The sequence below is a fragment of the Zalophus californianus genome, chromosome 4 (assembly GCF_009762305.2).
Source record: "Zalophus californianus isolate mZalCal1 chromosome 4, mZalCal1.pri.v2, whole genome shotgun sequence".
NCBI lineage: Eukaryota > Metazoa > Chordata > Mammalia > Carnivora > Otariidae > Zalophus > Zalophus californianus.
The window spans coordinates 101,242,929-101,262,828 of NC_045598.1; the positions used below are offsets into that span (position 1 = coordinate 101,242,929).

Sequence of the window (19,900 nt, forward strand, 5' to 3'; positions counted from 1 at the left end):
CTCTGTCTTGTGATGCTTCCTGTTAGACATAAGTGTTTTCTTCAAAAGCATTTCTTTGCAATCTGGCTGGAGAAAGAAAAAAAGATACCTAGTGCTGGGCTTTGGGGGACTCAGAACAAAAAGAAAACTATTTCTCTCTCAGCGAATTCTGACATCATCAGGTGTATCATCGCAAGACCGGGGACACAGGAATGGGAAATAAAAACTGCAATGCCACAGAACTTGACATGTAATCTTTTTTATTTTGTGATAAAAATGCTTTCATATAAATTTCATCTTAACTACTTTAGAATGAAACTTTGAAAAGTAAAAACATTGTGCATTTTCCTTACTATGTCATAGTTAGGAACATGCAGTCATTTTTCTTGGTTACTGGGTTTCTCATACAAACAGATATAATATCACTTTTAAGAGAAATGTACACAAGGAAGGAGCCATAGTACCAAACAGTTACAAGTGGGAGCGTCAGGTCATATAATTGTGTCCTCTCAAATAGTCATCATACATTCAATGTGTTGGTTAAAACCCAAATCTCCAAACTGCCTGCCAACAAAACATTATACCTTTGGTTCTTTTCTATGCAAGAACTGTGTACCAGCAAACGTACTAATAAGATGGTATAATGGGCTTGAGCATCATGACTGATTGCTTACATCAAAGTCTTTCACTCTCTCTTTCCCTTACACCTTTCCCTCCCTCACCATCACGTAAGTCAGAAAATGATGCTTAACGCAAAACAGAAGAAACGAACAGAAAAATCTATCCCCAAAGGCAGACAGAAGAGGAATCAGAGGAAGAATTTATAAAAATAAAAATAAACCAAAAATGGGGAGGTGACCTATACATGGCATAAAAGATATGGCCTATAAAAACTTAAGTCTCTAATTCAGAACCCCAATGAGAAAGTGATTCTCCATCTCACCTTCTCTTTTATTAGGCACTATACAACTCAAGGGTTCTTAAAATCTAAGGGATTGATAAATGCTTGAGAGGCAGTGTCTTCCCCTTCATCACTGAAGCCTGTTGTCTGTAATGGCAGTTTTCACAGTCCCTTCCCCCAAACCCAAAGGATCCCAAGAAGGAGAAACAACCAAGTTAGGCTTACATTGTGGTTGGGGAGGGAGGAAGCTATAGAGGAGCCAAGCTGTTGGGTCAGAGGCTGATACTTTCAGGAAGTGGGGATGAGACAGGATGAAGAAAGGGCAGATGTGGTGGGATCCATAGTGGTCCATGCAGAGAGGTTCTCCCCACTGTGAATCAACAATGGGTCCAAGGCAAACAGTCACCATTCAGAAGATAAAATGTTACATGCTATGAAAGGGCTGGTAGAGTGGCCATGTGAGAGAATAAAACACAGAATGAACAGTCTGCTCATATTGGGGCAGAACAAATTATTTTTGTTGGTTCAATGAACTTGGGCAGGACTGAAAAAAAAAAAAAAACCCAGAACATTTGTAGACTGCCAGGTTAACAGACACATAGGGGTTCCATATGGGGCCACAGACAGATAAATCAGGTTAAGCGGGATGCTCTGATGGGCACTCCTAGCCAAGGCAGGAACGAAGACTATCATTCAAACCAAAACAGAATAGGAAATTCACCCGTCAATATCTACAAAATGCCCCAGCAGAACTAATTTCCCAGGTGTCATGACATCATAGCACCAGGTAGAGACGACAGCGTGGTCACAGGATCAACTATTAGCTGACTCAGGGAGAAGAGGAAGAAAACTGTTTTCCTCCTATTTCTAGTATTGACTAGAATGCTTCTGCCCTCGTGAGAGGGTCACGGAAGGTGCCAAGACCACAAATACAGAGAGCAGACTCAAGTATAACATAATCACAATCTGAGCATGAGCATGACAAAGACAGTAAGTCTTTCATTGTCCATCATCATCTAGAAGGTGACTCTGGGAAAGGAAAATGTCCCCGTAAGTTTCTATGTTAGTTGCCTGAAAGGGAATGTCATGACCTGCCATGACGGAAAAGGAATGGTAGCAAAAACATAGCAAAGGCTGCCTCATGGTTCCAGCTTTCTTATAGGGCTGGCTTGGGTCCTACAAAACCAGGCCAGCTTTCTGTTTCTGGAGCTTGAACATAGCAAGTCCGTGTGTTTGGCAAGAACCTACTTGGGTGCGCTGGTAACTCCGAGCGCACGGTGTGGAAGGAAGACTGGTGAGCAGGCATGCGGTCAGAAACAGACTCAGGAGGTGGAGACTGCAATCCCCCCACAAAAGGAACACAGCTGTCATGGGGTCCCTCGAGCTGAGCAGAGTTCAGTTCTCCATGGTGAGGGAGCATCCTTTGAGGCATCTTCTTCTATGGAGATATCTGGAAGGAAAGGCTCAACAGCTAAGGCTAGCTTCCCCTGCTGGATGAATGAGTGAAGTGGGCTGGGGGTTCTGAGATCTGGGAACAAATGTGTTTCGCATGGGCCATTAGTGGAATGCTGGGCAGGAAGGAAAGGGACTTGATAGTGGGTAACCACTTCCCACATGAGTTGGCTTATCTCTTGGTCATTCCAACATTCCAAAATTTTTTTTTAAGGGGGGGGGTCGCAGTACCTGCACTGCCAATGATAAAACTTCACACTGACTAGGCCCACAAAAGGAAAAACAGGCCAATTCTCATCTTTCTTCCTCGTAAGGTTTAGGTAAAACCCTGCATGCAGTCTCTTGAAAGGGTCTTCTGTCCCCAGAATGGGTTCAAAGAAAACTATCTTGCTCCCCCTTCCTCTTGTAGGAACGATATTACGTAGGAAACTGCAAGAGATTCATTTTCTAAATAAACATACTTGATAGGTGTATGCTGAGAACCATAACCAAAGCAAACCCTGTGATACTCCTGGGGACACTGGGAAAAGAAGAGAAAGGAGGCTGAGGTTGCCTTCCAGAGCAGGAATGACTAAAAGCACAAAGGTCTTGCGCTCTAACATGCTGGGGGCAGGGGTGCGCAACCACAGAGAGGTGCAAAAATTAAAGCACCAAATGAAGTCAAAAGAATTTCCAAGGAAGATAAAATGAGACAGGTCAACGTAGGCAGAATTCCAGGGTACAATTTCCAAAAGGACCATACTGTAGAATCTTCTTGTGGATATGGCAGAAGCCCCCAGGGCTTAAAATGTAGTCCAAGCTGCAAGAATGTCTGGGCTATGACAGGCATCCATTCTTTTCTCCAAATAGAAAAGAGTGAACATGGTCCCAAGTCTTATATTCGTTTTGCATTTCCACAAACTTGGCTTGATGGGTAAGAGATTAAAAAGAGCCATGTTCCCCCAACCCCAAATCCTGCAGATACCCAGTGAAGCTGACAAAATTGCTTCCCTTGCATTATCTAAAAGATAAAAGCATCTTCTTTCTCCTGCCTCCAGAAGCTGGTTCCAGAGATTTCTTCATTTCTCTCCCGGATGACCTTCATTTGTTCCTCAGCAGCATTTACAATAGGCAGTTCTGTTCCTACACTGGAGGCAGACTCTTTCATGCATAAACCTGCATGTTGCTGCGTGGTGGCTCAGACATGTGTGTTCCAGGTCCCCGCTGACCTCCTCCAGCACCCCCAGGGGTAGGGCTGGTGGTCACATCCGACCAGTCAGAAGCAGAGTGGGGTGAGGAACTTGACCACTGGTCAGGAGACTCTGGGGATGGTGTCAGGTAAGGATGCTCACCCTGCAGGTGACCACTATGGCTGGGTGTTCGCTCAGCAGCATTTGAGGAGGCATAACTATGCTGTGAAGGTGGTGTGGGATACTTGCCCACAGAGGCTGGAAAAGGATGATAGGCTGGGAGAATGGTCTGAGCAACCTGCCCATCCTGCTGGGGCATCATGGCAGTGGGGAAAGCCATATTGGGCAAACGAGCCATTTCTGGAATCTGGTACATGGTGGGCACGGGCCCTGCAACAGGAGGAGGGCAGTTGGACTGAGGCTGGGGAGTACCTGCCGGTTGGGCAATACTGCCTTTGGGGATTAGCTGGAAAGTCACAATGGGGGGCAAAGGCTCCCGAGGGGTAGTTATGTGCTTCCCTTCAGGCGGCCTGCTCTGGGGAGCTATGCCAGGGTGCGTGCCCTCAGCTGGAGCCAGAACCATACCAAACATCTCATTGTACTGGGTCTCATTCATTTCCATGCGGTTCATCCAATCTGCCGGAACAGTGACAGGATGGAGCCTACTCAAGCTCCCCGCACTGCCATTGCCCGGGGGAACAATGTGGTGGTGGGACAGCAGCTGGCTCACAGAGGGAAGCACGGTGCTGGCCCCATGAGCCAAAGGCTGCATTTCATGCAGATTAGAGAAAGACAGTGCATGCTGTGCATGGACTGGGGCAGGGGGGGCAGCAGTGGCCAACAGAGGGTTGGGTGAGGCCTGTAAGATTCCAGGGGATGTAATCATTGGAGAGGATGTGGTGTCAGAAACATATGTGTGAGGAGACTCTAAGGAATCAACAGGGGATAAAGTCACTGAGCTCTCAGACAGCTGACCCTTGTCACTCAGAGACTTCTTCCTCCTACTACCCTTGGCATCCTTGGCCTCCTTGGCAAGGTTAGGGAGGCTAGTGGGCATGGTACTCTTGGTATTGGGCCGTCTAGGCTTCTTGCCCATTGGGGTGTGCTTTAGGCTGAGGAAAGATCTGTTGGGCCCACAGATCACAGGTGAGAGGGCAGAAGTCAGCACAGTGCCTGGAGGGCTCGGCGTCACATTGTACTCGTCCAGGAGGCGCACAATGTCATGGTGCATGCGGTCCCGAGCCACGTCCCGGGGAAGACGATCCATGTGGTCTGTGATGTCCCGATTGGCAAAATGGTCTAACAGGATCTTGGCTGCTTCATAGCTTCCCTCCCGGGCAGCAAGAAACAGAGGTGTCTCTTCCTACAGAAAAGGCCCACATGGCACAGTAAAATTAGCAACACTCTTGAGAATATGCCAGTGTTTCTCAAACTTTGTTATTATCAACCCCATAGACGTTTTTTTTTCTAACTGCCTCCCTATATGAAATTTTAATACCACAGATAAAATGTCTATCTGCCTGTGTACTGACTGGATATCTGTGGCTTTATACATAAAAAAGAGTACGATTATTTCACCCTTCCCCAAGAATGTTTTGCCCCATTGCAGAAGATGTCTCCTTAGTTAGGAATATGTGAAATAAAGCATGCCCTTGAGCCAGAGATTTGCTTAAAAGAGCACTGAACTTATCAAAATCGGGTTCTAAGAGGAAAGGAAGTTAGAAATAAGAAAGGTAGCAGGGGAAGAACCTAAAGCAGAAAAATAAGGGGAAGCAAAAGCAAAAGGAAACAAAACATGTTCAAGAAAGAATTAAAATAAGGGAAGAGAGGAAATACACAAGATAAGATGAGCAAGAGAGGGGAAACATGACCTAAGACTCAAGGAAGAAAAGCAAACAGGAAAACACCCATGGTGTCCAAGAGCAGAAAACAAGAGCCACAGCAAAGAAAATGAAAATGAACAAGAGAAAAGGAAGTGAGCATAAGCAGAACAGAGAAGAGGAGAAAGACCAAGGTCTTTAACTTCCAAGTGTTTGAATTTCTTCCAGATTTTTTTCTTGTGATTGAGTTCCAGTTTCAAAGCATTGTGGTCTGAGAATATGCAGGGAATGATCTCAATCTTTTGGTATCGGTTGAGACCTGATTTGTGACCCAGTATGTATAGGTCTATTCTGGAGAAAGTTCCGTGTGCACTCGAGAAGAATGAGTGTTCTGTTGTTTTAGGGTGGAATGTTCTGTATATATCTATGAGGTCCATCTGGTCCAGTGTATCCTTCAAAGCTCTTGTTTCTTTGTTGATTTTCTGCTTAGATGATCTGTCTATTGCTGAGAGTGGAGTGTTGAGGTCTCCTACAATTAATGTATTATTATCAATATGACTCTTTTTTTGTTTAACAGTGGATTTACGTAGTTGGCTGCTCCCATGTTGGGGGCATAGATATTTACAATTGTTAGATCTTCTTGTTGGATAGGTCCATATATACAATGGAATATTACTCAGCCATCAGAAAGGATGAATACCCAATGTTTGCATCAACATGGATCGAACTGGAGGAGATTATGCTAAGTGAAATAAGTCAAGCAGAGAAAGTCAATTATCATATGGTTTCACTTATTTGTGAACATAAGGAATAGCACAGAGGACAAAGGGAGTAGGAAGGGAAAAATGAAGAGGGGGAAATCAGAGGAGAAGACGAACCACGAGAGACTGTGGACTCCGGGAAACAAACTGAGGGTTTTAGAGGGGAGGGCGGTTGGGGGATGGGTTAGCCTGCTTGATGGGTATTAAAGAGGGCACGTTCTGCATGGAGCACTGGGTGTTATATGCAAACAATGAATCATGGAACACTACATCAAAACTAATGATGTAATGTATGGTGATTAATATAACATAATAAAAAAAAATTTAAAAAAAGGAGCAATGTCAATGAAGAGAAAGGCAGAGAAGGCTACACTGACATTATTTATAGGACAGCCTGCTTTAGACTGAGTACTGCGGAGGCAGAGGGTTCACTCCTGACACTTCCCTGGGTAAGCCCAATACCCTCCCCTCAAGTTCTTCGGAGCCAGTTCCTGTCCAACCTGCGTCCCTCTTTGTCTAAACTCATCACAAGAGGAACTATAGGAGAAAAGGGAAGGCACTGCTAAGTCTGCCCTCCAGCTCAGAGCCCAGACTGTACCTTGTTGTCTTGCATGTCTCGGTTGGCCCCATTTTTCAACAGCAAAAGGGTTGCCTCCACGTTATTGACAGCAGCTGCCCAGTGAAGAGCGGATTTCCCTGTAGGGAAAAACATTTTTATAAGCAGACAGAGTAGAGGGACATGTACCTACAGTATAAAGAAACATCATGACTTATACAAGGAAACTTCGAACTTCCCAGAGAACAGCAAGCCAGTTGTTTGTGGGTGCCCATGGGAAAAAAACAAAGTATTACCTTACTTTTCTTCTGTTCTAGAAATACTTTAATACAGGTAGCCTAGCCTTCAGAAGACATGTAGGATCATTTGTCTATGGTACCCACGTCCTCCACATGATAGAATCCCACACTGAGGACAAGAATCTATCTATCACACACCAGAATGTCATTTAAGGTATTGCCCACAGCCCTCTAGTGAAGTCAGTTCACAAGTCCTCATATCGAGCGTGGTATGCCTGGGAACCTACAGAGGCAAGACTTTCACAGACTGGATTTGAGATCCAAGAACCCTCACTAAAAATCCCTTCCCATCTTTGTCTGTGGACTACCCACTGGCTTAGTTCTCTGAACTCAAAATGTTGAAAGGAAGAACAAATGAATGAAAGAATATACAGTGGATTCAAATCTGGGACAGTTCTTCAAGGATTGTGTAATGATTTTCCCCTCAACGGCGTGCTTTGCAGGCAAGAATCCAACTCCCTGCCTCTCGGGCCCTACCATGGTCATCCACCGCGTTCACATCTGCTTGGCAGTTGATCAGTTCTGCCACCATTCCCTCCACAGCTAGGCGGGCAGCCAGGATCAGCGGTGTAGTGCCATCATTCATCCTGGCATCCAGATCAGTCACTCGGTTGCGGATCAAAATCTAGAAGATGAGAAAGTACAGAAAAGAGAGTCACCTGGATAAAAGAAGATAATGAAACTAAGAGAAGAAACAAAAGCAACAGAGCTGATGCTACGCTAAATTTCTGGAAGGCAGGGAATGCTTTTGTTATCTTTGTGTCCAAGATTCTATCATCCTCAATCAATAAATATTGAATGAATGAATGAACATATGGGTGCTCAAGAGACGATGGCTCATGGAAAGTGATGTCTTCTACTTTCTAAAGAAAGGAAGGATGTGGGAAAATACCACAACCTCAATTATGGTATATAGTTTAAGATGAATCAGAATGCTTCCAGTTTCCTCGCCAGGCTAAAATAAAAGGGCAACAAGGAATACACTGTGAATTCATGTCAAGAAAACCACCAAGGAGCAGCTAGAAGTCCATATAGTCAGATACATCTACAGGAAGAAGCTGACACTAGTCGGAAGCTTGGTAACAGGGACCACTCCCCTCTGACCTATTCACTTAGGAGGCGTTTTGGCACATCAAAAAGGGTGGTGATTAAGAATCAGAAACCCCGGTGTGATCTGCGTCTATCGCTATCTGGCTGTTAAGAGTTAGGTCAGTTTGCTGCCATTCTTCTCCTGCTCTCCCATCCAGCAAGCATGACTCCACCACCCACCCTATTCTCTCAAAGAATTTTTGAATGAATGTAATTGGATATTAAGTGCCTTAGCAAAGAGGAAACATGATAGATCCACGGGGAATCAGCCCTACTCCTGTTCTTTACCTGGAAGACCCCCTGGGCGTCCGCTGCCACTGCAGCATGGAGAGGGCAGCGGCCCATGTTGTCCTGCGCGTTGGCATCCGCACCTGCATCCAGGAGACGCTTGGCAGCATCAGCCCTTGAGTAGCGGGCTGCAAGGTGCAGCGCCATCTCACCGGTCCGGTCTGTCTGGGCCTGCAGGCTGGCACCCTGGTAGACCAAGTCTGTGATGATGTTGGCAGAAGAGTCCTCTCCATCTTCATCTTCATCGCTCATATCTGAGCTGCCTCCTCGGAGAGAAGCCAGCATCAATGGGGTGCACCCATCTATAAGAAAAGAATTTTCCAAAAAGTATTCAAGGAGGAGAAGGACATTAATGTTCCATTAGCCCAACTGTTGGAATAGTTCCGTTTGAATAAAGTTATTCTTATGGGGGAAAATAAAAATCCCTGGGCTTCTTGTGGTAATTGGCAATTAGTTTTACATCTGCCACCTATTTTTCCTCTGATAATGTCCTTTCTGTGAAGAGTAGTGGGAAAGTAAGAATCTTTTTAAGCTGGAGCTCTCCTCTAAGTTAAACAAGGCTTTCTGTTTAAGTTCCTAAGTGAAATGTTATTTTAAATTGGGCCACATTTTAAAATGTCCAGTATTAATAGAATGATATGCACTAAGGTATCAACTAAACTAATTTTCTATCCCTCTGCTTTGGGATATTATTTTTTTTTTAAAGATTTTATTTATTTATTTGACAGCGAGAGAGACACAGTGAGAGAGGGAACACAAGCAGGGGGAGTGGGAGAGGGAGAAGCAGGCTTCCCGCAGAGCAGGGAGCCCCATGTGGGGCTTGATCCCAGGACCCTGGGACCATGACCCGAGCCGAAGGCAGACGCTTAATGACTGAGCCACCCAGGTGCCCCTGGGATATTATTTTTCTATCCTAGTAAAATCTTTCCCATATAATGAGCCTATCTATTCCCAAGCATGCTGTACGTGAGGCAATGTGAAATCCTTCCCTTCTTCTCACATAGGTTTCTAATTTCTGCATGCCTGTATTCCCTAAGCATTCATTTCCTCAGGCTGATTTAGTCTGTGCAATTGGCAGGGGGCATATCACCAAGTGGGGCCAACACAGGCACAACCCAGAACCAAGGGCAGGCATGGTAGGTGGAAAGGGGGAGGCTTGTGGGTGCTGACCTGGGCCACGGACATTCACGTCCAGCACATCCACCTCCTGCTCCGCCTGTGGAGGAGTGAGCGCCAGTGATGGTGTCCTGCGGATATCTGCAGCCTCAAGGTGCTGCTGTGTCCATGGACGTCGATCGATGGCATCATCTTCCTCTGAGAGCAAAGCCTCATCTTCAGCCTGACAGGGGAAAACAATGCTCCCTGTTGACCTGGCCCCCACTATTAGGAACAGAGGACGAGGAGCTAGTCCAGAGTCTTCTACCCACTTCTCTCTCCTTCTACTCCACCCTCCAGGGCATCATCCACACCAGCTGTAAGTGGTTCCTGTCACCCTCTCCTGTACAACTCTCCCAACCTCCCCATCCCAAACTCCAGGCTTCAGCCTTAACATGCCATCTATTTTGCCTACCAAATATGCTATCTACAGATCCACAAAGCACCATTTCCTTGCTTCTGGACTTTTGCCTGGGTTGCCCCCTCTGTCTGCCATATCCACTCCCAAGTCTTTGTCTAACTCCTACCTACCCTTCAAATAGAATTGGACTTTAATTCCTCTGGTGGGTCCCAAAAAGCACCCTCTGCTTAAACTAACTATGTGTTAAGTGCTTACAAGGCACTACATGGCAGTCTCTACCACTAGACAGTACGGTCCGTGAGAATAGGAAACATGCCTTATTCAATACCACTTCCCTGAACTTAACACAGGGCCCAGAGCATAGCAAGCACCCAGGGAAATATTTGTTGGGCAATAATTACTAACATAACTTAAAAAGCAGCTACCTTTTATTGAATATTTACTGTGATAGAAAATGGATAGGATGCTTCACACATATTGCCATATTTCATCTTCACAACAACTCCCTATTTTACAGACAATGACAATTAGGTACAAAGAGGTTAAGTAATTTTCTAGCTATGAAGTAGTAGATTTTTGGATCTGAATTCAGTTCTGATTGTAACTAAAGCAATGTACTTAACCATCATCTGGTATTGCATCCCTGTACTCCTCAAGCATGCATACCTTCAAGCTGCTTTAGAATACCATGGATATATGCATATCCCAGGCATGTATAGCTATCGATGGATCGTCTCCTTTTCCACATCAGCTTCAGCCTGATCTACCTCTTATGTCTGTATGGTTTTAATTTCCTGGGCTCAAGATGCAGAACCTCCAAACTCAATGGTCACTGCCTTTCTTCCACTGTGTAATTGTACCTTCCTTTCCAGAAGGAGTATCCAAAGAGGATAAGGGAGAGATCTAGCCATAAAGGAAATCACTTTTTATACATAACATCAGTTCTTATCTGGCTATCATCAGCATGATTCTTAAGGAAGGAAGCATGTTTGTTTTATTATTTTTAAAGAGTTCTTATTGAAACACATATGGAGGAAACCTAAGGCCATTGAGGACCTAACAATTTCTGCCTTTCAAGACAGCCAGGGGTAGCCATTGCCTGGGCAGCATATAAAGATTACCACCCTTTTCTCCCATTCACTCTGGATACCAAAGGACAGAAATCTGAAATGTGACCAGATCGTGACTGACAATGGTGGTTCTACCATGGCCAGCTTACCTTGGCTTTCTTCGGTTGGGGCCCTTCATCATCAACCCAATGTTCACTTGTTCCAGAACCAATTAGGTTAGCCTCTGAGACTTGCACTGAGAGATTTCTGATAGGACAAGATTAAGAAGGGGAAAAACAACAGCAGAGGTTATATCATAAACTAATATAGTGGTTTTTAATACTTCTTCCATGGCCATCCTCAAAGACTCTCAGGGGCCCTGGCCCAGAAAGGATGGGCAGTATTTTATGTCCCACCGCCTCAGTAAACATCCTTTCCTTTCCCATGGATCAAGAGATTACAACAAAAGTGCGCCTCAACAAAGAAGCTGAGCACCACCGCTTGAATATGTACCCAACAGAAGCATCCAGACTCCTATTATTTCATAGTCACTCAGCAGGAATTCAGAATCATGGTCAAGTGTGGTGATGTGGTGTGGCCAGAGCTTGAAATTTAAAATCATAATTCAACAAGATCTCCTTTCTGATTTATCCCTGCTTATTACCACTGTGACTAGCAGTTTGTTGGCAAACCATCTTACTTCAGCCCCACGGCATCCTGTCCCACCGGCTCACGACGCTTGTGATTGCTGGAGTCCCGGCGAAGGGTGAAACCTTCAGGCAGCCAGAGGGAGCCATGCTTACGCTTTCGTTTCGCCATGATAACTCCCAGCAGGATAATAAACAGGATAATGACGACAGCCACAGCAAGCAGATAGAGAAGCTGAGTGCGTTTTGGAGTTAGAGATTCACCTGGAAGTGCAGAGGGACAGGGAAAGTGCTGAATAAATCTCGCAGCATTAGCACCAAATTCACTTAGAAGACATGGACTGATTGACCTCACCAGCCCTGAAAAACAGAGCTGCACGCTGAAAAGTGTGCCCTTTTCTCACTGTCCCCAGGTAACGCCTCCCCTGCCCCAAACTGTCCCCTTAACACCAGTGCTACTCACTGACGACAGACACCAGAGGGTAGGACAGGGTTCCCTGGATGGCATGAGAAGCCAGAAGAGCTGCTGCTGCATCTGTGTTCTTAAAACACTGGTCTGAATCTTGAACACACTGGCGGTTGTCAATTTCCAGAAACACCTTAGAGCTGTGGGATGCCAAGGGAAAAGAGGAGAAAAGGGACATGGTGAGTAAAACAGAAGGGGGTCAGTTAAGCAAGTGAAGCTAAAAACGATTACCTGAGCCTTCCCTCCTCACCTTCAGCACCGGGCTCTCCAGCTCTGTGAGGGTGCCTCCGAAAGATCTCCGGAATTAAGGTCCTGTCCCTAGATCCTAGCCACTAATTCCCACTTGGACTAGGTCTCCCCTTCCTTGGCCTGGCTGAGTCTGCACCTTCTGACTGAGGCAGCACAAGACGAAGTGAGGAAAGAGGGTAAAGCTGGTCCTTAGTCTCCTTTGTCTCTGCATCTGGATCCTAGCTAGCTATAGAGTCGAAAGTTGTGGGATACACCAACAGTAGTGGGGCACAATGATGGAACGAGTCAAGATTATTACAGAGACTTCTATGACAAATGCAGGGCCTCGAACAGAAGGCAATGATGACTATAAAAGAAGAGTCAGTTCTAAAGGGATCTGAGGCAACCGTGGCAAAGGGTTATGGATTCCGGCATCTGAGACCTCCCTGACATCCTGCCTTCTGCTTGCTCCGATGCACCTCTCAGGATACCAAGAGCAAGGTAAACCCTTACCCTTAAACACACGTACTGGCAAATGGGTTTGTTGTACTTGGTGGGCCGTTCTACTTGTCTGAGCTCTACATTTTTATAGGTTCAGTTACGACTTCTGTGTATCAACGTACTTAGCTTTACAAGCTTTAAGAAGTTAAGAATTAAGCTTCAAGAGGTCTAGAAACCAAAAACCTACCCAGCCACCTCCTTTTCTTGATCACCAGGAAGGGACCTGCGAGTCATCCTCTGCTTCTTCATGGCAGCTGACTTCTCACCATAATAGGGGTAGACCATGAGTGCCCCTTGCGAGTCCCGTTTAATGTGCAGGTTGGTATGGAGCAGGGTGCCCAGCGCCCGCAAGAAGCTGCGGGCGTCCTGGAGCAGCTGCTCCGGGGGCATGAGCACCACTATAACCAGGGTCCCCTCTGCCAGGTTCTCTGGCCGGTCGGCAGCACAGTCCAGCCCATCCCAGCCGCACTCCTCACTGTTGCATCCCTGGTCACAATGGTTGTCTTTGAAGTGGTCTGCACAGTATTTGTCATACCTAGGCGGGGGGAATCAGAAGAGGGAGAGAACAAGGAGACAGTTCAGAATAGACTGCGGCGCTATTTGTTTTTTTTCTACTTGGAACTACTGGAGCTTTTCCCACCTATCTCCTGTGGCCCAAATCAGGTCCCTTTGTCAAATCTCCTATGCCCGACAGCATAGAGTGCATATCATCTACACCACTCAATATCAGTGAGTGCTCCTCAAAGGAGAAACAACACTGTGCTCCCTATGCTTGCATGGGCTTACAGCCCCCCAGGCAGCTGGTAATCTTGTTAAGTCAGATTTGTAAGCAAAGCTGCATACCTGAAACAAAAATCAACCAGGTACACGTTTCCTCTCCTTTTTTATCCAGTATCCCTAGTGAGTTAACAATGAGCTTTTAGAAGTAAAAGTTGCCTCCAGGAACTGAACCACCAGGGCTCTGCAGAGGACCATGTCAATATGGCCCATTTCCTTCCCAAACGAGACTGAATCTTAGCTCCGGAAGATTGGGAGAGGTGTGTCCCATACGGGAGACCAGATTTAAATTTGTACCAGAGCACATACAGCCTCTTTCAAATACTGGGAAAAGGAAATTGAGTCCCCAAACCTAAACGATGCACAAACCATTTCATCCCCACTCTCCTCCCCACTCCCACCGCTCGATAGTTATGCCACTGGTACAACTTGCCACGCTGGCTCAGTGAAGAGCCTGGGAATCAGCAATAGCTGTATGTGCTCTGGCAAGTTCTCTCACCTCCCAGGTCTCAGTTCCCTCACCTGGGAAAGACCATTAATGGTACCTATGCCTCATAAGGTTGTTGAGAGCTCACTGAGATTAAATTAAATGGGACAGCTAAAAGGAAAGTTGCTCTTTAACCATAAAGCACCTTGTAACCGCCACAGTAACAACCAGGAGGGTTAAGCGGCCTGATCTGGCTTCTGCTTCCTGATAAATCTAGATGGGGAAACCCTGTCTAAAAGAAAGGAATGGGGTGAACAGAGAGAGGTACAGACCTTTCCATTCATCCTGCAGGCAGGTGTGAGAGGCTGCCTGGGAATGGGTAACACCACTTCCAAAAGTTATTTCCCCTAGGAGGTCGTGAGAGCGGCAGGTAAGAATGCAGAGAGAGGCAGACAGAGGGTGGCTGTGCACGAGCATTCCTGGGCCTCTGTCAGCAAGGGGGAGCACAGGGCAGCGTGCGGCGGGGCAAGGCCGGCACCAGGAAGAGGGCCTCAGGGCACCAGTCTGAAAAGCAGAGGCAGCTTGGGCTGAAGCCCCGGAGTGGTTAGGAGCAAGAACGAGGAACTGAGGTGTGTTAGTGATAGTCTCCCTCAGCTTCTGGGGACCCTGGACTCTTACTTGCATGTCTTGCTGTTCCCCTGGCATTCAAAATTGTCAAAAAGGCACTCGGCTGTGTTGCACAGCTCATCGCACTGGTTGTTGATGTAATCCCAGCAGGGAAGTGGGGAAGAGCAGTTGGCCCAGGGGTTCTCCATGGTCAGGGAACAGTCGCCCCCATCCCACTGGCAGGCATGGCTGTTGCAGGCCTCATCGCAGATGCCGTCCCGAGCTTTGTCGGCACAGTACTGGCTCAGGCAGGTGGCAGGAGGGGTGCTGGTGGGGGCCGTGTAAAGTTCACAGTGGCTGCCCCAGAATGGTGGAGCACACTGGCAAGAGTAGTAAGGAGGCTGGCGCTGAGGATAGCAGCTACCCCCATGCTGGCAGGGGCTACTGGCACAGGCTGATTCGCAGTCCTGGGGGTTGGGGCAGAAGCAGCGGGGTCCTGAGGCCGTGTGCACACACTGCTCCCCTCTCCTGCACTTCACTTGTCCACAGCTGCTCTGGCATCTTGCCCCGGAGAATCCCTGTGGAAATCAGTGAAAGAATGAGGACAGTGGGCCTCGTTTTTCCTCCCAATCCCTTCTCTGCCACACCTCCAGAAAGATAAAGATTAGACACATGGCTAAAATCCTTCCATGTGGCCTCCTGCACCACGTTCTAGGAAGAAGCCTCTTCAAGTCAACCTAAGGTCAGGGATGAAGGTTCCATGGGATGAATGTAGAATTCTCTCAGGTTAAGAGCTCACTTTCAGAAATTAAATCCAGACGTCAGAGGTGGGATAAGACTCAGATGACACCGTTATCTAGAAGCACCTTCCCTAGCTGTCCTTAGACCACTCATATAATGGCTTTGGGGCAGGGGAGGGGGACGTTATTTCAGGAGTCTGGGGCATCTAAAAAGCTTTCCATGTCATTTTATCCTTCTGCTTCCTGCTCAGCCAGACCAAGGTGACTGCCCAGGTTTCCTTTTGGTATATCCTCACACATAGGGATCTCTGTTTTAGGGAGGTTTTAGCCTCTGGCAGAGGCCAAAGAGTTTGCACAGCAAATGGCTAAAAATAGGCTTCCTTCTAGTGTAACAAGCAGCTTGCTCCCAAATAATCCCTGCTAAGGAATGTAAGCAGAGTAGCACTTCCAACCAACACTGCCCCAATCGGGGAGGCAAGACTACCCTCCGGCACACCCAGAAGCCAGAGACCCTAGTCTTGTTTTCAAGGGAACATTCCACCAATTCCCGTGGATTTCTCTTAGTGCTTCTGAAGACTGAGAGTCACAGATTTAGGGAGCTCACTGTTTCTGGGCGTATCTTAACAGCTTTATCCAGACTGTATGAAAAAGAGCATGCCCCTTAAATAGACAACATGGCACTTACCGGGGGACAACGACAAATGAAACCATCAGGCATGTTGCTGGCCACAGCACAAGTCCCCCCATTCAGGCAAGGCATCTGGGGACACACATCGACGAAAGTTTCACAGTGACGACCTCAAAACAGAAAATGGAAAGGAGTTTTAAAAGGCAGAAGTACTGACTGCACATTACTGAACAGAGTGCTGCTGGGACAGGAGCTGGCCAGGCGGTGAGGGATGGGGCAAGAGGTGCGAGCTGGGTCCTAAGCCCAAGGGAACATGAGAAGATGAGAAAAACACTCACTGGACCGCCCCTGGCTCAGGCCAATGCCCCCATCTGCCCCGCCCACACAGTAAGTACACGGGGCACACATCCCCAACAGACTCACACAACAGGATGGAGAGGGACATGAAAAATCATTCTAATCCGACCAAAAGAAAGAAAAAAGAGAAGAGAAGGAAAAGAAAAGGACACCTCAGCTTTTTCATTTTTTTTGAAGATACTTTTAGCTTTCATAAGCCAAAAGAAACATTTACCAAAACTGTTCGGTGCATTTTGTTAAAGCTGTCAACTTCACAGGAGAGGCTACACCGGGCCAACACATCCAAGTGGTGACTGGTAGCTTACAGAGATTTTTCATCCATAAACTCTCTTTTCAGTCATTTTCTAGCCATTCTGTAATCTGATCAGCACTGCTTTAAAATACAGCTTAATTTTTCCAGAGTTAATTTCCTCTAGAGACAGTTCTAAAACAGAGGGCATCCCGAGGCCACCGCTGCAGGATAAAGTGAAGTAAGCAACTGGGGCCGAGGGGGAGACCCGGAGACACAGCTGGGCGCCCCCCGGCAAACAGCAGGAGATGGGCCCACCCGGAGTGCAGCCGCTGCCCAAGGGAAGAGGGGCTTTCAAAAGGAAATTAAAACAGGCATAGTTTTGACCAGAGTTAAGAGGCAAGGGTTACTGTTGCCTGACTCTTCAAATCACAGCGGCAGCCATGGCCCAAGAGCCGCCATCACATGGGCATGGGCCTCGGGGACAGACTCATCTCAGCAACCACAGCTCGCAATAATTACAACCAAGGAGCTCAAGGCATTCCTTTCCATCACAAGTGCGGACAACACATCACCACTACTTCCCGATGGTGGGACCCTAATTCAAGGCAATCTTCAGTCCTTCCTTCCTGTTTCCCCCTTTCTTTTTAAGTGCTTGTCAGGGTTTCCCCATAAAGGAAGCCTCCAAGGCAATGAGAGAAATAGCAGTCAGTTTTGCTTCTCTGGCTTCCCAAGCACCTCATGGCTAATATAAGGCTGCAGGACAGACTGTTCATACTCTTTGTGTCCAGCATTGCCTCAGTAGGTATGACGTTCATAACGCACTGTTCCTCTTTTGCTATCACATCCAGGTACCTTCCATAGTGCAAACTCCCTCCCACTCTTCATAAATTACCAAAGTTCTTAAAACTAACATATCTTTAAAATTGGAAGGAAGGAAGTCTAGAGATGGGCTCACAATATAGCAGAGTCCAACTTGCCAAATTATTACTAAGGAGACCACTGTAGCCTATTATCTGACTCCCAAGGAATACTACTACAGCATAGTCTGGAATGACTCCAGAAATGCCAGGCAGATGTCTGAGTATCTGATGACACCGCCACTGTTAGATACTACTGTAGTCCCCCAAAGTCACCAAGCTGCCCATCTTCAGAAATAATAAGTGCCTATGACAAGCCCCTATTCCGAGGCAGGACTTGGTCATCTTTATGATCCGTGATGAAAAAGCAGCAGCTTGAGAAGAGACTGGGAGCATGGCCAACTCTTAGCTGTGCAGGTCACACCTCTGAAGCTTTCTAGTACATACTCTCATGAACTGGTTTTCTTAAACACACCCCAAGTCGGACCTCCTCCCCTTAGGTGACCTAGCAGATCCTAATCCTGTCTGGGTCCCAGAGGTGGAAAGGTCACCGTGGCAGTGACTACCCAGTAACTCAGGTCTCTACGTGCCAAAGGAGATAGGTGGTGAAACCAGAACAGATGCACGGCTTCTGAACACAAGACATTATTTTCCTCAGATGAAAGAGTTCTTTGGGTGGTTTGGTGTTGACAGCACAGCAATGTGAGTGTACTTAATACCACTGAACTGTACACTTAAAGTGGTTAAGATGGTACACTTTATGTTAGATGTATTTTGCCCCAATTAAAAAGTGTTATTTTGCTCAACCACTCCCAACATTCTATGTCTTTTTTCGTATTTCTGCTACAGTATGATATCATCAGTGTATAACAGAAGAGAAAGTATCCCAGGAAAAACAAAAAAGACAGAGATGGACTATAACATCCATGAAGCACAGACCTAAGGAAAAACTGGGCTCTGAATTAAGATGGTCTAGTTTTTCCTACATAAGAAAAAAGCTTCACTTGGGTCGGCGACGTGACATACGGGGCCCAATTTCCTCTCTCAAGGCCCCTCCGAGGCAGAGTGCTGGGGCTGCTGGCGAGGCTCTCACCAGTGAAGGCGCTGCGGCAGACACACAGGTAGTCGTTGGTCAGCTGGATGCAGTCCAGGCTGCCCTCAGAGCTACAGGGGCTCGAGAGGCACTCATTGATGTCCCCCTCACACCGCTCTCCAGCAAAGCCAGGCAAGCAGCGACAACTGTAGCCCCCGATCCTGTCCACACACTGACCACCATTAAGGCAGTGGGGACCCCCGACACAGTCATCAATGTTCTCTTCACAAAGCAGGCCTGGAGAAAAGAGAGAAGAGACAGAGAATGGATGACATTCTTTGGAACGCTGCTTTCCAGCCAAAGAGAGACACCCTTGTCAGCACTTTGCAGTTACTCAGGTTACATGTCTCAATCTGCGACGGGACCTTTTAGGTCAGGCAGGGCGAAGCTGCCACCCTCCTGGTGACCAGTAAGAGCCAAGGAAAGAATATTCTCAGGGCCTCACAGGTACCCTCCCACACAACCCACTGAAGCAGTCCCCTGGGCAGGAGCCAGCATTATCTGCCCCATCTGGGAGACCCAGCAACTTTTCATTAATTTATTCCTTTTACTCAAACTATAGAAACAGTTCAAAAGAGACTATCACAATCAACATGTAGATTATAAGTATGTAAAAATATTGGTAAGAACTGGAACTAAATTTTGAGTGATATATTTAAGTTTTAGACCATTGACTTTTTTTCCTATAAAATAATGTGTACTAGTCTCTTATTTTTAAAAATTGTAGGGAAAATATCCTGTTGAGAGCTCAAAGGTTATTCCATTTAAAACAGAACTCATTTAATGTACTATAGATGTAAATGAGCCATCTAGTATGAACATCTGTAAATATTTTTTAGAGTACAAAAGAAATCAATGACAATTCTAGAGATGATTCTATGAATGATTCAAAAAATTACAAAAGAAAGGAAAACAGTTCTGTATTCTTGCCACTTATATTTGTAGCACACACTAATATAAGCAAGACTATTAAAAAGGAAAAAGAGGGCTCCTGGGTGGCTCTGTCGGTTGAGTATCTGACTTTGGCTCAGGTAATGATCCAGGGTCCTGGGACAGAGCCCTCTATCAGGCTCTGTGCTCAGCAGGGAGTCTACTTGTCCCTCTCTCTCTCTCTCTCTCTTCCCCTTACCCATGCTCATGCTCTCTCTCAAATAAATAAATAAAATCTTAAAAAAAAAGGAAGAAAAGACCTCATTTTCAAGAGACAAATATAGGAATAAATCTTAAAAAGAAATGCACTATACCTATATGAAAACTTTAAAATAGCCCTGAAAGGCACAAAGGAGATATGAATAAATGAAAAGATGTTACGATTTGGTTAGGAAGACTCCTCACTGTAAAGATGTCAGTTTTCCTTACACAGATTCATAAATTTAATGTGACCCCCATAAAAAATGCCACCAGGATTTTTTAATAGACAACCTGATTCTAAAGTTATATGAAAAAATAAACCATAACCACA

General features: G+C 46.3%; 1 protein-coding gene across 1 annotated transcript in view; it reads right to left on the bottom strand.

The window, feature by feature from the left end:
• Positions 1-228: 228 nt before the first annotated feature.
• Positions 229-19,900, bottom strand: part of NOTCH2 (notch receptor 2) — a 167,142-nt gene continuing 147,470 nt past the window's right edge. The window contains exons 23-34 of the mRNA XM_027599059.2: positions 18,439-18,675; positions 15,957-16,069; positions 14,604-15,109; positions 12,909-13,256; positions 11,990-12,132; positions 11,580-11,790; positions 11,050-11,146; positions 9,485-9,653; positions 8,315-8,616; positions 7,415-7,562; positions 6,681-6,778; positions 229-4,864 (exon numbers count right to left, since the gene is read on the bottom strand). Coding sequence (XP_027454860.2) covers positions 3,476-4,864; positions 6,681-6,778; positions 7,415-7,562; positions 8,315-8,616; positions 9,485-9,653; positions 11,050-11,146; positions 11,580-11,790; positions 11,990-12,132; positions 12,909-13,256; positions 14,604-15,109; positions 15,957-16,069; positions 18,439-18,675 — 3,761 coding nt within the window. The 3' untranslated portion in view covers positions 229-3,475. The remainder of the gene's footprint in view (positions 4,865-6,680; positions 6,779-7,414; positions 7,563-8,314; positions 8,617-9,484; positions 9,654-11,049; positions 11,147-11,579; positions 11,791-11,989; positions 12,133-12,908; positions 13,257-14,603; positions 15,110-15,956; positions 16,070-18,438; positions 18,676-19,900) is intronic.